We start from the raw sequence: 14,937 nt of genomic DNA, 5'->3' as shown, positions 1-14,937 counted from the left end.
TTCCCTCGCCTCCGGTCTCATTCGGCCTTCTTCCTCACCCCTCGGGCAGGATTCTTCTTCGTTAAGAAGAAAGATTCCTCACTCCGCCCCTGTATAGACTTCAAGGGCGTAAATGATATCACAGTTAAAAATAAGTCCTCGTTTCCACTCATCGATCCGTCATTTGAACCTCTCTGCGAGGCCCAGGTCTTCTCCAAACTGGATCTCAGAAACGCCTATCATTTGGTCCGGATTAAAGAGGGTGATGAGCGGAAAACGGCATTCAACACTCCCTTGGGTCATTTTGGCCTTTTGGCCTCACAAACGCCCCTGCGGTGTTCCAAGCCCTCATGAATGACATCCTGAGAGACATGTTGAACCGGTTTGTTTTTGTCTACCTAGATCAGGGGTGGGCAATTATTTTTTCCATGGGGCCACATAAGAAACATAAAATATTGTGGAGGGCCGGGCCAAAAGGCTGAACTCAATTCTGCATAATATTAATTGTATTTCTTTTTTAAAAAGCAGTAAATAGCACTGTTTTGACAAGCTGGCAAGAGTATATATTAAAGTTAAGCAATGAAACTAAATACCAAATAAACTGAAAAAATGAGGTTGCCTTACAAAAAATTATTCATTCAAATTTCTCAACACAATGGTAGACAAAATATTAACATTTTTTACTATTTGTGACTCATATTAGTAAACATATTCTGTCACATTCACTTCAAAACACATTTTGAGTTCCATATATTGTTGGATAGTTGTGTAAAGGTTCTGAGCATTTTAAAGACATCACAATATTGTCTTTTTGCACCAAACATTTAGCAAGATACAACATATTGACTGTCACTGAACTGTGATTTTGAGAAAAAGTGTCCCAGTTCATTGTTATCTGGTGCCTTACAGTAACATGCCTACATTTGTAGTCTAACTGCCTCATTTGGTGTTTCAATGTTCATTTTTCTTGTTCAGTGAGAGAAATCTAATCTCTGCTGGGCTTTAACAAGTGCATCAAAGTCAGGCTGAATGTCTGAAGTGGAGATGCGAAGCACAGCTGACAGATGATCATCAGTGAGAGAGGATCTGTCCCTGGATTTTGTAAACTTCATAATTGAAAATGTTTGTTCACAAATGTCGGTAGAGCCACAGAGAACAAACATCTTCTGAGCATGTCTCCTAATGTTTGGAAAGTTCTCCTCCTTGAGAGAAGAGTAGAAATCCAGCAGAGATCCTGACTTAAAGTGCTCTGCTAGTACTCCATCAGACTGCAGGTGAATGAGTTCCAGCTGAACATCACTGGGTGCATCATCCACACTGAAGGTAAAGGGAGGGGAAATCAGGTGGATTTCATCCTCCATTGTTCTTAGATCCTCAAATCGCCTTGCAAACTCACCATGCAATGCTCCTAGCATGGATGAGTACCTGCAGAGGTTATCAGCTGATGGTGTGACTTCTTTCAGGGTTTGCATGTGAGTGAGAGTGTTGCTCTCCAGTTGTCTTGAAAGAAACTGTATCTTTCTCATGAAAGCCTTCACCAAGGTGTGCATTTCATGTACAAAAAGGCCCTTGCCTTGCAGCTTGGTGTTCAGTTCATTCATCAGTGCAGTCACATCAACAGCAAATGCGAAATCTGCCATCCAGACCTCATCTGCAAACTCTGGGATGGCCTTGCCTTTTGTCTCACAAAACTCCTGGATTTCTGCTTTCAGATCCCAGACTCCTTTTAACACTTTGCCCAGGCTGAGCCATCTCACAGAAGTGTGGTAGCCAATGTCACTGTGCTCACTCTCATGCTCCTCCAGAAGTGTGACAAACTGTCTGTGATTCAGTGCCCGCGCCCTGATGAAGTTAACTATTTTAGTAACAACATCGATAACATGGTTAATTTTTAGCACTGATTTGCACAACACATGTTGGTGTAAAATACAATGTAAAAATACTAATTTCTGATCAGGGTCCATTTCAGTCACTTTATCCTGCATGCGTTTTAAAAGTCCGACATTTTCCCCGGTAAGATTTGGACAACCGTCCGTGGTGACACCTGCCAGTCTGTCCCATTTCAGTCCCAACGTGTCCATACAAGCATTTACCTCAGTGAAGAGATCGCTCCCTGTCGTCGTCCCCTTTAACGACCGCATTGCTGCCAGCTCCTCCGTAATCCTGAAGTCCGGCGTTATCCCGCGGACAAATACGAGTAGCTGGGCTGTGTCGCGGACATCACAACTCTCGTCCAGAGCCAAGGAGAAAAAATCAAAACTTGGCACTTCACGTTGCAGCTGTAGCTCCAGATTCCCCGCAATGTCCTCGACCCTTCTCGTCACGGTTCACCTGGACAGCGGGACTTGCTCAAATGCCGCTTTTTTTTCAGGGCATATTAGTGCTGCCGAGTCTACCAAGCACTCTTTCACGAACTCCCCCTCTGAGAATGGATTGCTGTTTTTGGCTATTTTGTGGGATATCACAAAGCTGGTCTTGGTTGCTGCATCCCTGGATGCATGAAGCCCGGTAAGAAAGCCTTGCTGCGTATGCAGCTTAGCTAGCAAAGCTTCCGATGTCTGCGCTCTTTCAGCATCAGTTAGGTTTTTATATTTCTCTGCATGTTTCGTCTGGTAATGCTGACTCAAATTGTAGTCCTTCAACACGGCGATCTGCTCCCCGCAAACTAAACACACAGCTTTACCTCTAACTTCAGTAAATAAATACTTCGCTGTCCAATTTTTGTTGAAAATTCTACATTCGGCATCTACCTTTCTTTTTTTAGCCTGAGCGGACATTTTTGAGGGCGAACGTCGTCTTGTTGTCATTCAATCGCGCGCATGTCTTGATATACGCATTACGTCATTATGTGCGACGCACATTGTGCGGGAATTAAAAAAAAACAATTTCAGAATAAAAGCAGTGCAGCTTTAGCCCATGAATGAGGTGAAATTAAAAAGTATGTTTATTTTGAAATTTCCAATTAACCTTACACTCGCGGTCAGAGTCAACCAAAGGTATGTGGCCCGGCCCATACAATGCCCAGGTCTGTCATACGGGCCAGTCAGTGCCACCCGGCGGGCCGGATGTGGCCCGCGGGCCGTGCAATGCCCAGGTCTGCTAAAGTTTAGATTAACAGATGTTCATTGTATTTTAATTTCTTGTCTCCTGGTGATTCTTGAGTCAAGCTAACAAAAGCAGAGCAGAGCAGGGAGGAGGAGAGAGGAAGGAGTCACGCGGAGCTGCCTGCTCGCTTCCGCTTTGTCCCACTCTTTCCCCCGCCGGCCGGTGAAAATGAACGCCATGTCTGGTTCCTCCTGGCCTCTCAGCCATCTTTTTATTTCGGCTGTTACCTTTAGTATTGTTGTATTGCACAGGAGAGGGGAGCCCTCTAATCTCGTTGCACACTTGAGTACAATGACAATAAAGGGATTTCTAATTATAATTCTAATTCTAATTCAGGGCATTTAAACCTGACAAAAAGACAACTGAAAAGCATAATGTTCACAAATGTTGTTCCAGGCAAAGGCAATTTTATTTATAATGTTTGATGTAAACACAAAAAAACTCATCATCACTCAGACACAATGGTTCTTTTGGCACTGATCACATTGGCTTAGTGTCAATAAAAGAGCTTAGCAAAATTAAATGTATATTTTATTCAAAATCACATTTACATCTTACCACAAAGAGTCAGTTCCTTCAGTTTTTTGTTTTATTTTTTTTAAGCTTCAAGGATCGCTGCTATTCTCACCAGCACAATTGTGTCTCTCAGCACTATGTTTAGTGGAGAATTTTTTAGCACAAATGCTGCAACTGAATGGCTTGTCTCCACTGTGTGTTCTTGTGTGGCTTCGTAAATGCGACTTTTGAGAGAAACTCTTGGCACAAACTGAGCAGGAAAAGGGTTTTTCTCCATTGTGTGTTCTTGTGTGGCTTGTTAAACTTGCCTTTATAGAAAAGCCTTCACCACAAACTGAGCAGGAAAAAGGTTTTTCACCAGTGTGTGCTCTTGTGTGCCTTACTAAATAAGACTTTCGAGAGAAGCATTTTCCACAAACTGAGCAAGAAAAAGGGTTTTCTCCACTGTGTATTCTTGTGTGACTTGTTAAATTTAACTTAAAAGAGAAGCTTTTGCCACAAACTGAGCAGGAAAAAGGTTTTTCACCACTGTGTGTTCTTGCATGACTTGTTAAATTTGACTTAAAAAAGAAGCTTTTGCCACAAACCGAGCAAGCAAAAGGTTTTTCACCACTGTGTGTTCTGGAGTGGTTTACTAAAGTAGACTTTCGAGAGAAACTTGTTCCGCAAACTGAGCAGGAAAAGGGTTTTTCTCCAGTGTGTGTTCTTGTGTGTTCTGTTAAACGCGCCTTATGAGAGAGACTCTTGCCACAAACTGAGCAGGAAAAAGGGATTTCTCCAGTGTGTGTTCTTGTGTGCCTTTTTAAATTTGACTTTTTAACGAAACTCATGCCACAAACTGAGCAGGAAAAAGGGATTTCTCCAGTGTGTGTTCTTGTGTGCCTTGTTAAACTTGACTTTACAGAAAAGCTTTTGCCACAAACTGAGCAGGAAAAAAGTTTTTCACCACTGTGTGTTCTGGAGTGGTTTACTAAAGTAGACTTTCTAGAGAAACTTGTTCCGCAAACTGAGCAGGAAAAGGGTTTTTCTCCAGTGTGTATTCTTGTGTGTTCTGTTAAATTTGACTTTTTAACGAAGCTCATGCCACAAACTGAGCAGGAAAAAGGTTTTTCTCCACGATGTGTTCTTACGTGCAGTTTTAAAGAGAATTTTGAAGTTAATGATTTCCCACAGTGAGAACATACCCAACTGTCAGTGTGACATGCCCTTTCACCTTTGGCTTGCCCATCATCATCATCAGGAGAGCGTGATGTGTCCTCATTATGTGCTTGTGATGGCCCCCAGTGGTCTTCATCACCTTCTGTTGTCACGTGATGACTTGAACTGCTGCTTGTAGGCTCCGCCCCTCTGTTGTCCTCACTCTCATCCTTGTTTTCATCTTCAGTCTTTATAGGGACAACGTTCACTGGTGACTTGTTGATCTCCTCCTCCTCCTCCTCCTCCTCCTTTTTGATGTGAGTCAAGTCTGGCTCCTCTTTCACAGAACAGAGATCATTTTGTCTGACGTCTGCAGGACACAAAAAGACAAACACCCATTTGGTTTGGTCAAGTCAAAGCTCAGGCGGCGACTTTGTCTTATTTTCTACAGTGCTACCTTGACTTGAGCCTGCTGCACACGGAGCAACGCGTGCGACCCCGAATTGGACCGGACCATGAGGGCATTTCACAAAATTCCATCCTACGATGTAAACCTCCCTTTTGATGCCCGATTTCATTTCTGACATAGTCACAGACATTTCTAGAAGCGAGCTGAAGTTAGTACACACAGGCTATTGTGTGCGTCTGATGGAACACCTGTTGTGGGACCCTAACATATTGATGGGGGCCACTGGGGGCCATCGCAACATAATGTCATTGATAGAATAGGAATCCTTCAAGTGAAATATGTTTACAAGTATTTCTTTTTGCATTTAGAGATAGTTTCATCGTGGGTACTTTTTGCTTCCATTCTAATCTGTATACCTAAAAGAATTAAAGGGGCCCTGGAATCAGAGTCGCGATTTATTGCATGATTTATGTTTGTTTTTTGTTTTGTTTTTTTTTCCCCAAAATGACATTTAGCCTGCTAGTACGTTCCAACATTCCCCTTTTTAATTTTTTTTTTTGTAAAATTTCTGTTTCTAAATACATTTTTAAACAAAATTACGTGTGAAGAATCAAAATCCCTACACATAAATTAAGCAACAACACTGCCAGGATGGCCGAGTGGTCTAAGGCGCCGCGTTCAGGACCCAGTCGCCCCAGGAGGCCTGGGTTCGAATCTCGAATTTCCCCATTATGGGACTAATAAAGGCATTATTATTTATTTTATTTTATTATTTCACTCTGACTTTCATGTTGACATATTTGAATAATGTATATTCAAAAGTTATCCAATATGAATTAAAATTAGACTAAGATACACCATAATATTATTAGAGTTCACTGAATTATTTTGTAACTGCAATGATGCTGAACAGCCATAGGGTGTCAATAATGAGTAACAAAGTAACACAACACCTCCCACTGATACATCATCATTGTCATTTGGATAAATTACCAGAAACTATGAGTTGTGGGGGTGATGCAAACCACCTGGGCCACAGGAACTTTATTACCAGGAACTAAATGTCCCTGGCCTTGTTGGTAGAAAAGGGGGTTGTGACGTTCTCCCTTTTTAAGCCGATAGTAAGCCAAAGATGCAGATGCATTCCTTGCAGCATGCGCTTGTTCACTGATGAGATCCGTGCAACCCTGGATGGATGCATTCAATGTATTTTAAATGTTTGGATGGGGTGAAACTACGCACCCGAGGTCCACTGACTGTCACCCGACCAATCCAGTAAAAAGTTAATAAATAAATAAGACCAATACGTACTTGTTTTTTTTAAACGTAATATTTTGCGTTTTATCCACTAAAATTGATCATCCGCCATTGATGTTTTCGCCGCAGTGTGCACATTTTTTAGAGTCAGGCAGAATTCCTTCCCTAAGTCATTGCTTGAACAAGATATAAAAACCAGAAAATGTAAAATCTTAAATAATCAGTTCGAATTTTAAACTGAGAAAAAAAAACATGGAGTTCACCCCCCACTATTGGTTATTCTTTGGCATTTATTTTCTGCACTGATTTAATTTGGCATAAACAAATATTTAGCAAGCCGACAAGCAATATTTAAAAATAAAACGGCAATAACCTTGAACGCATTTCCCCAAACAACTTAATGTTGTGATGCATGCAATGTCGTTCTTTACAAAGCAAATGAGAGTAAAACGTGTACAAACCTGCTTTGAGTGGCACAACACGAAGCTGGTTGCAACCTTCGTCCAGCAGTTGAAGATGTTGCTCGTTCTCTTCTTCTTTTATTCCACAAAGTTCCTCTTTGTACTTGGGCGTCGTTCTTGCACACATTTTCAAATGATAATTCCAAAAAATCCGCACTTGATCTCTGCTTGGCGATGAGTCGTGTGCCTCTTTTCGTTAGCGGCTAGCTAGCTAACAAGCTAAGCTAACTACACCGAAAAGCATCAACGCGCAAAGATGAGGTTATCGGGACACAAAGACTTAATGAATTATGTCGACGTCCTTTAGAGTAGCACTGGACATCATTTGAGAAAATTACAGTCAGTTCCACACTAAATCAGAAGAATTTAGCAGTGGGTGTTTTTTTTCCGGTGTGGACGGGTCGGTGGATGGGGTCGAGGTCCTTCGGAAGCTGCGCGCTTGCTAATGACGTCATGCTTTAAGCACGAATTTTTCAAATATATTTCTTTGCCTCTGCGTTTGTTTTTTACCCTGGCTGTTCTATTTTAATATATATTTTATATAATATTTTAATTCGGTTGATAAAAAAAAAAAACTAAATTAACACCACATATGCGCGTCAGCTCTCACGTCACTTCCGCCTATGCCCCGAGTAGCCGCTGCTGGAACAACAGTGGGACGTTTACGTTTCTCCGACCGAACTTGCAACAATGCTGTGGTTCACTCGGGCTGCAAGATTGTATGAATATAATGTCTGCATATACTAGCAGTGCTTCTCAATTATTTCACGCCCGCCGCTACCAAGAAGTAAAAGATTCGCGCCTCCCCACCACCAATTTGTTTTCTGTCTTTGTAGATTGATTGTCAATAAAATATCCCTTAACTAAGCTAAATTGACAAGAAATATAATTTTGAGAACTATTATCGTAAGGATCTCAAAACTCAGTACTCTATGGTGCAAATATTGATGAGATGATAAATATTTACTCATACGTTTTTTTGTAAAAAAAAAAAAAAACCTTTAGTAACATTAACAACCAAACACAGTTATTAATTCATACATAATATAGAAAAGACAAAAAGAAGAGCCAGGGGGATTTTAAACAAAAAATCTTTGTAAATAACATAAAGCAACAGCTTTAGTATGTTTACGATACGTTTTTAAAAAAAAAAAAAATTATGGTGACTATCCGTTTTTTTAATGGTTACTGTAAAGTTTTGTCTTCTATCTTAAGAAGTCACGCAGGTCCAGTGATGCTGCAAGCTTGTGTCTCTTTAGTTATTGACTTGCATTCTCGTCTATGTGTGTACACACGAGTTCGTCTGGTAACCAAACACACGTCAGGCAATACTGCCAACTAGTGACTAATGATATAACTGCTATCATTACATCTCCCTTTCAAACGTTAAACAATGCCTATGACTTTTTTAATTATTTTTTTTTTAATTTTATTATTATTATAATAATTTTGTTTTGTTATCAATTATTTTCACTTCTGATCAATATCTACCCATTTTTTTATGACAACAAGCAGCTCTACAACCATTTTAGCAACAATAACACAACATTAAACATTTTCAATCAGCCTGTCCGGTTGTCGTCTAACTCTTGTTGATCTTCAAAGAGGTTCAGTAATCCCAGAAATTGCTGGTGGTTGAGGTCTGTGCTCCTTCGATGTATCCGCCTGCTTTGCAGCCTCAGCCTTATCAGAAGATTTCTTGCAGTCCTCGGTAGTGATGGGTAGTTGAGGCATCCTGTATCGTTTCGACACAGTGACACGCTGTATTGACACTGTGTTGACACTGTGTTGCTGAATACTGACACCTGGTGGACTTGCAGGAAAATTTTGACAGGGTCATCAGACGCTGATCTGTCAAACTAATTTTATCCAATTCCATTGATTAGGCATTTCCATTCACATTATTTTTACATATACATACTTTCATAAAAAAATCGTTGATATTCGAGACGCAGTTGATAAATTAAGTGAAAATCTGTCTAAATGCCGAAGTAAAAGTGTTGTGAATGACAATGGACTCATTGGAATTAAAGATTTTTATTCAAAAAAATTAGTTTCTCCAGCGTTTTGTTATTCAGTCTATTTCTTTTTTTGAGGCAATTTCCCCCGCCTTTGAGAAGATCCTCCCACAAGGCACTGAAGAGGCCGGTGTGCACAACGCCTGTGTGGCTAATATAAATAGGTGAGGGAACGTTGCCTCCATGGACTTCCAGTATAAGAGCGGGTCTTCCGTACGTGCAACGTGTCCTGCTGACATATAGCGCTGCACCTCTGAGTGCGCATCAACAGTGACGTCTTCCATCTTGTGGATATTTAACGCAAAGTAATGCGCCAATAACTCGATGCTTGTTTTGAGCGTCCATCCTGTTGACAGATGCGCTTCCTTATGAACACAGTTTGGCGCGCGACCGCTGTGTCGACACGATTCTGGTAGTGGTCACGTGACTTTCTCAAAGCAGTACGCGCACCGACACGGGGTTTGCCCTGGAAGCTCGGCGCGCGCATCGACGCCTCGGTGTCGCTGGACCCATCACTAGCTACTGGCATACACGAAGGGAGTGGCCTTGTAGGTGGGCCCGAGCCCAGGGCCGTAACAATAATTATAAAATAAAAAAGCTTTATTAAAAAAAAGGCATAGGCATTGATTAACGTTTGAAAGGGAGATGTAATGATAGCCGTTATATCATTAGTCACTAGTTGGCAGTATTGCCTGATGTGTGTGTGGTTACCAGACGAACTCGTGTGTCTGCACATAGACGAGAATGCAAGTCAATAAATAAAGAGACACAAGCCTGCAGCATCACTGTACCAGCGTGACTTCTTAAGATAGAAGACGGAACATTACAGTAACCATTAAAAAAAAACGTATAGTAACCATAAAATTGTTTTTTAAAAAAACGTATCGTAAACATACTAAAGCTGTTGCTTTATGTTATTTACAAATAATTTTTGTTTAAAATCCCCCTGGCTCTTCTTTTTGTCTTTTCTATATTATGTACGTATTAATAACTGTGTTTGGTTTGCAAATGTCAATAAAGTTTGTTATCCGTTCCTGCTCGGTTTCCTCCTGACCGTGGTCGGGGGGGCGCAGGGGAGATTCGTCTCCAAGGCCGGAGTTGCCCGGGGATCGTGATCGGCGCACGTCGTCGGAATGCGGCGTCCGTCTTCGCGGCCGGAGTTGCCCGGGGATCGTGATCGGCGCACGTCGTCGAAATGCGGCGTCCTCCCAATCAATAATAACACGCCAGCAGGGAGACAGTGGTGTACCTGTAGCCTCGCTTTATTGTTTTCATGCTCTTTTCTCTCCCATTTTTCACTTCCTCCTTTCATTCATTCAACACTCCAACAACATCCGCCCCCTCCCTCCTCCACGCATGCGCACCCCACACGTCACGCAAGCTTGTCACCATACTTACAACACTACCCCCACTCTGGATGGTATTTAAACAATTCCACTCCAGCACAGAAACACGAGCTGACCTACAACATCTATAAGAGGCTTGGAGCCCAAAAGACAGTTGTGATTATCATTCTCTTATACAAGCGAGGTATGGTAAATGACAGCTTGGTAACAATAATAGGTTCATATAAGAAAATACATATTAACCACGGTGAAAATAAGCGCCACGAGGAAGGAGCTGAAAATCCACTCCTAAGTAATCAGTTTAAGGCGACCGGCGGAATTCCTGAGATAAAGCAATTTACAGTGACAGGTCAGAAGCGTAGCACTGGCAGGTTTTTTTTTTTTAAACAGCGAAACACATTGAAAAATCGCATATGTAAACAACTTCCATTCAAACATGGACGAAGTAGAAAAATTGTATAAAATTTAGGTAAGGCCCTGAGAACTGCCTAGAACATTCAAGTGCTCCTCACACCATTTAAGTCACCCAGGCACCAAAACGGTCAGGTGCCCTGCGGGGACGTCCTGGTCGTTGGACTGGCAGGCCCAGCTGGAGTGACTCACCCACCGCGCCCCCACCATTTTCTCCATGGGAAGGGGAGGATGGAATGAGCACAACCGGTGTGGGGTCAGATGCAGATGGTGAAATGGTGCCAGGATCGTCAGTCACGCTTGAGAACAAATCACGCAGGCCTAGATCATGGTCTGCTGGGCCATCCTCCACAGCTGGCGGAGGAACCTCGATAGGTGCCCACCTCTGAGCTCGGTCCAAAGCCCAGGTGTTGTCCAGGGGCTCACGGCTGCGATAAAGTTTTAGTTGATCGTGGTGAACAACTTTCACCTTGGATCTCGGGTTCTTCTGAATACGGTAGACCAGGTCGTCCAATTGTCCAAGGACAAAGAATGGCCCTTCATATGACGGAAGGAACTTCCTCACTTTGTTCTTGACGTGGTGCGTACCTTTTACAAGGTACCACACAGGATCTCCAATCTTGTACTGCGAATGGCAACAGTTTTTGTCGTACTGTCTTTTTGCACGCGTAACAGACTCACCCAGAGCTTCTCTGGTGATCAGATGGGCCAGCTCCAGCCGTTCACGCAGCTGTTTGACGTACTCTGGAACGGACGGTTGAATGTCTGGGTCGGGTGGCAATCCGGCAACTAGGTCCACTGGTTCGCTCACTTCTCTGCCGAACATCATGAAATTTGGAGTGAACCCGGTGGAACTGTGTTTAGTTGCCCTGTAGGCCATGACAGCATAAGGAACCATAAGGTCCCAGTCCCAATGGCAACGTTCCGCGGTGGAGGCCAGAATCTTCTGGAGAGTAGCGTTGAAGCGTTCAACCTGGCCATCTGACTGGGGTCTAAATGGCGTAGTGTGAGTCTTGTCAATGCCAAACAAGCGGCACATGCTTTGGAATACTTCAGATTCAAAATTGCGTCCCTGATCGCTGTGCAGTGCATGAGGTATGCCGTAGCGGCACACCCACTCAGAAGCAACAACTTCGGCAACGGTCACAGCTCGCTCATCAGGAATGGGAAACGCCTCTGTCCATTTCGTGAAGTAATCTTGTATGACAAGCACATACCGGTTTCTGCGCTCAGTCTCATTAAGTGGTCCCATAATGTCCAAGGCAATGCGCTCCATCGGGGCCCCTACCCGGACAGTTCCCATTGGGGCTTGTGGTCTCTTGACGGGGCGGGCCCTGGACGCACAGCTGGTACAGGTCCGGCACCAGAGGGTGACATCCTCCCTCATGTGGTACCAGTAGTATCGGGTTTGCAGTCTGGCCACGGTCCGTTCAACCCCAAAATGTCCACCCACGCTACCGTCATGCATCTGTTTCATCACCTCGGGCCGTAAATTGTGAGGCAGCAGAATTTGCGGGTAGAATTGGGTGTCATCAAGGCAGTAGAAACGACGGACCAAAACATCATCTCTGAAGTAGAGTCGTTTCCATTGGGACCAGTACGTCTTCACGGCTGGACTGCATGATGAAACTGTAGTCCAAGGGGGGCGCTCACTGCTGGCTGACATCCAGGCGCGTATTGGTGCAATGTCAGCGTCTGCGTCCTGGGCTTGGCTCAGCTCCCCCATTGTCCAGCCATGAAACAACGAAGCAGTATCAGGGGTTCTCGTCACATGTACATTTTCGGTCATATTGACAATGTGTACATTGGTGTGACTGCCTTGGTCTACAGTATGAGTGTCGGGTGCAGGGGCGCTTTGACTTACCCCCACTAGACCCGACACCATGGTGGATGGTCGTCCCTCTACCCCCACTGGACTCAGCGACAAGGAACCGGGGGCAGAGTCCAATTCGCACTGGACCGCCCGATGTGTGACGCCCGTCGGTTGCGAGGAAGGACTTGGCACTTTGCAGGCACAGGACTGGCGACAGGGCCTTCTGGAGAGGCCATCAGCGTTGGCGTGCACACGCCCTGGGCGGTGAACAATCTCAAAGTCGTATTCAGCAAGTTTTTCGAGCCACCGAGCCAACTGCCCTTCTGGCTCTTTCATTCTGGTCAGCCAGCGCAGGCTGCTGTGGTCGGTGCGCACCTTGAAGCGTCGTCCAAGGAGGTACTGGCGAAAATGTGAAGTGAAGTCCACAATGGCTAGGAGTTCACGTCTCGTCGTGCAATAGTTCTGTTCGGTTCTCGTCAGTTTGTGACTGCCATAAGCCAGCACTCGCTCCACACCTTGTTGAATCTGCGACAGTACAGCACCGACGCCCGTGTCACTCGCATCGGTGTCCAGTATCATTTCACCGCAGTCAAGCGGATATCCAAGGACTGGGGCTGAAGTCAGGCGGCACTTAAGCTCGTCAAAAGCCGCTTGGTGCTCTGCATGCCACTGGAAGTGAGCGTTCTTCTTAGTCAGGTTGTGCAAGGGCTCGGCTATTGATGCAAAGTCTTTTACAAACCGACAATAGTACGAGGCTAGACCGATGAATCGTCTTACCTCCTGGATTGATGTGGGGGTGGGCCACGTCTGGACCTTCTGGACCTTGCTCGGGTCGGTGGCCACACCGTGCTCAGATACTATGTGGCCAAGGTAGGCAACCTTGCGTCGAAAGAGGCAGCATTTAGAGGGTTTCAGCTTCAAGTTCGCGTGCTGAAGTCGGTCAAACACCTTGCCCAACCGTTGCAGCATCTCCGTCACGTCCCTGGCCAGCACAATGATGTCGTCCAAATAGACCAAGCAGGTCTCCCACTGCAGGCCAGCCAAGACGCGGTCCATCAGCCGTTGGAACGTTGCTGGAGCGTTGCAAAGGCCGAATGGCATGACATTCCATTCGAAGAGGCCCTTTCTGGTACAAAAAGCGGCGGCTTTGCGTGCTCTTGGGGTCAACTCCACTTGCCAGTAGCCCGAGGCAAGATCCAACGTGCTGAACCATTTAGCAGTGGAGAGCGTGTCCAGCGTGTCCTGGATACGCGGTAGGGGATATGCATCGGTGATGGTACGGTCGTTGAGGGCTCTGTAGTCGATGCATAGACGGTACGTCCCATCCTTTTTACGCACCATAACAATGGGTGAGGCCCAGCTACTGTGACTACGCTGAGCGACACCGCTTTGCAGGCTGTCGTGGATCTGCTGGTCTGCATGCTGCTGCTTTTCTCCTGCCATTCTCCTTGGCGGTTGTTTGACTGGAGCGCCAGGACGGGTCATAATGTCGTGCTGGACAAGGCTGGTTCGGCCCAGGTCTGTAGGCCCTGTGGAAAATGTGTGGCCATAGGTGCACAGCAAACGCTTAAGTTGGAGCTGCTCATGGTCATTAAGGTCTTGGGAACTCTGGGCATAGAGCTCTTGCAGGTGCAGAGGAACCACTGGCGGGCCAACAAGTGTGTCCTTCACCGAGGGCACGCTGGACGGCTGCATGGCTTCGGCCGGCTGGAGGAGCCCAGCAATGGATCCTTCCTTAACAGTCACAGCTTTGTTGCCCGGGTTGAAAAGTCGAAGGGGGACCGCTTTGGAAGACTGGGCATCGATCAGCACTCTAGCAACGAGCACCTTGTGCTTTTCGACGAATCCTTTCGTGGGACTGAGCATCAGGTTCCCGAAGGTGGCTGCGCCTAGATCCACACTGCCCCTCACAACACATTCCTGCCCCGGCTCCACAACAACGGACCTGGATACTCTCACGGCAAGTGACTTTGGGCTAGCTTCAGCTTGGTAGTAGGGCACTTCTTCGCCGAACAAGATGATGCGATGACGGCCAAAGTCAAGGCGAGCTTCGGCTCGAACGAGAAAGGGATGACCCAGCAGCACTTCATTTCCAGATATATCTGCTACAACAAAATCAATGGTCACTTGACGGCTGCTGATATCGACAGGTATTTGGGCCTCGCCAAGTACAGGCACGTCTCCAGGGCCTACACCGATCAAGGTCTCGACAGTCGAGGGCTGCAGAGGGGGCCTCATGTCGGGGTGAATGGCGTTGTAATAGTGCAGTGGCAGCACACTCCTACGGGCCCCGCTATCCAGAACAGCGCACACTTCCAGCTCGTAAAGGCGCACGGCTATGCACATTTCCTTGTTTGGAGCCTTGAGATGGAGCATAGGTGGTTCGGGGCAGTCGCGAGGGCAACTGCTCAAGGTTGAAGTCTTGTTGGGTTTTTGAGGGGAAGGACACTGCTTCTGAATATGGCCCCAGCCTTGACAGTTATGG

At 45.3% G+C, this 14,937-nt stretch overlaps 2 protein-coding genes across 2 annotated transcripts; both read right to left on the bottom strand.

Annotated features, from left to right (window-relative positions):
* Positions 1–950: 950 nt before the first annotated feature.
* LOC148342125 (general transcription factor II-I repeat domain-containing protein 2B-like) lies at positions 951–2,285 on the bottom strand. Its single transcript, XM_088288070.1, has one exon. The coding sequence runs from the start codon at positions 2,118–2,120 to the stop codon at positions 951–953; it is 1,170 nt and encodes a 389-aa protein (XP_088144196.1). The 5' UTR covers positions 2,121–2,285.
* Positions 2,286–2,306: 21 nt separating this feature from the next.
* LOC148342124 (uncharacterized) lies at positions 2,307–7,259 on the bottom strand. The gene is made up of 3 exons (XM_088288069.1): positions 6,865–7,259; positions 3,826–5,107; positions 2,307–2,469 (listed from the first exon to the last, which is right to left on the bottom strand). The coding sequence occupies exons 1-3, from the start codon at positions 6,989–6,991 to the stop codon at positions 2,307–2,309; spliced, it is 1,572 nt and encodes a 523-aa protein (XP_088144195.1). The 5' UTR covers positions 6,992–7,259.
* Positions 7,260–14,937: the final 7,678 nt, after the last annotated feature.

Source organism: Idiotropiscis lumnitzeri, chromosome 2 (genome assembly GCF_059441095.1).
Source record: "Idiotropiscis lumnitzeri isolate Australia: NSW breed Sydney's pygmy pipehorse chromosome 2, RoL_Ilum_1.0, whole genome shotgun sequence".
NCBI classification, from domain to species: domain Eukaryota; kingdom Metazoa; phylum Chordata; class Actinopteri; order Syngnathiformes; family Syngnathidae; genus Idiotropiscis; species Idiotropiscis lumnitzeri.
The sequence above is the reverse complement of the archived record's forward strand: the minus strand, read 5'-3'. Positions and strand labels throughout refer to the sequence as shown.

What these genes read in the sequence shown, in the direction of transcription:
- LOC148342125 (XM_088288070.1), bottom strand. Translation starts at nt 2,120, where the DNA reads ATGCGGTCGTTAAAGGGGACGACGACAGGGAGCGATCTCTTCACTGAG.
- LOC148342124 (XM_088288069.1), bottom strand. Translation starts at nt 6,991, where the DNA reads ATGTGTGCAAGAACGACGCCCAAGTACAAAGAGGAACTTTGTGGAATA. An exon ending in TGTTGTGCCACTCAAAGCAG is followed by an intron (nt 5,108 to 6,864) that starts GTTTGTACACGT and finishes TGTGTCCTGCAG; the next exon opens with ACGTCAGACAAAATGATCTC. An exon ending in GCCAAGAGTTTCTCTCAAAA is followed by an intron (nt 2,470 to 3,825) that starts GTCGCATTTACG and finishes TCATGCATCCAG; the next exon opens with GGATGCAGCAACCAAGACCA.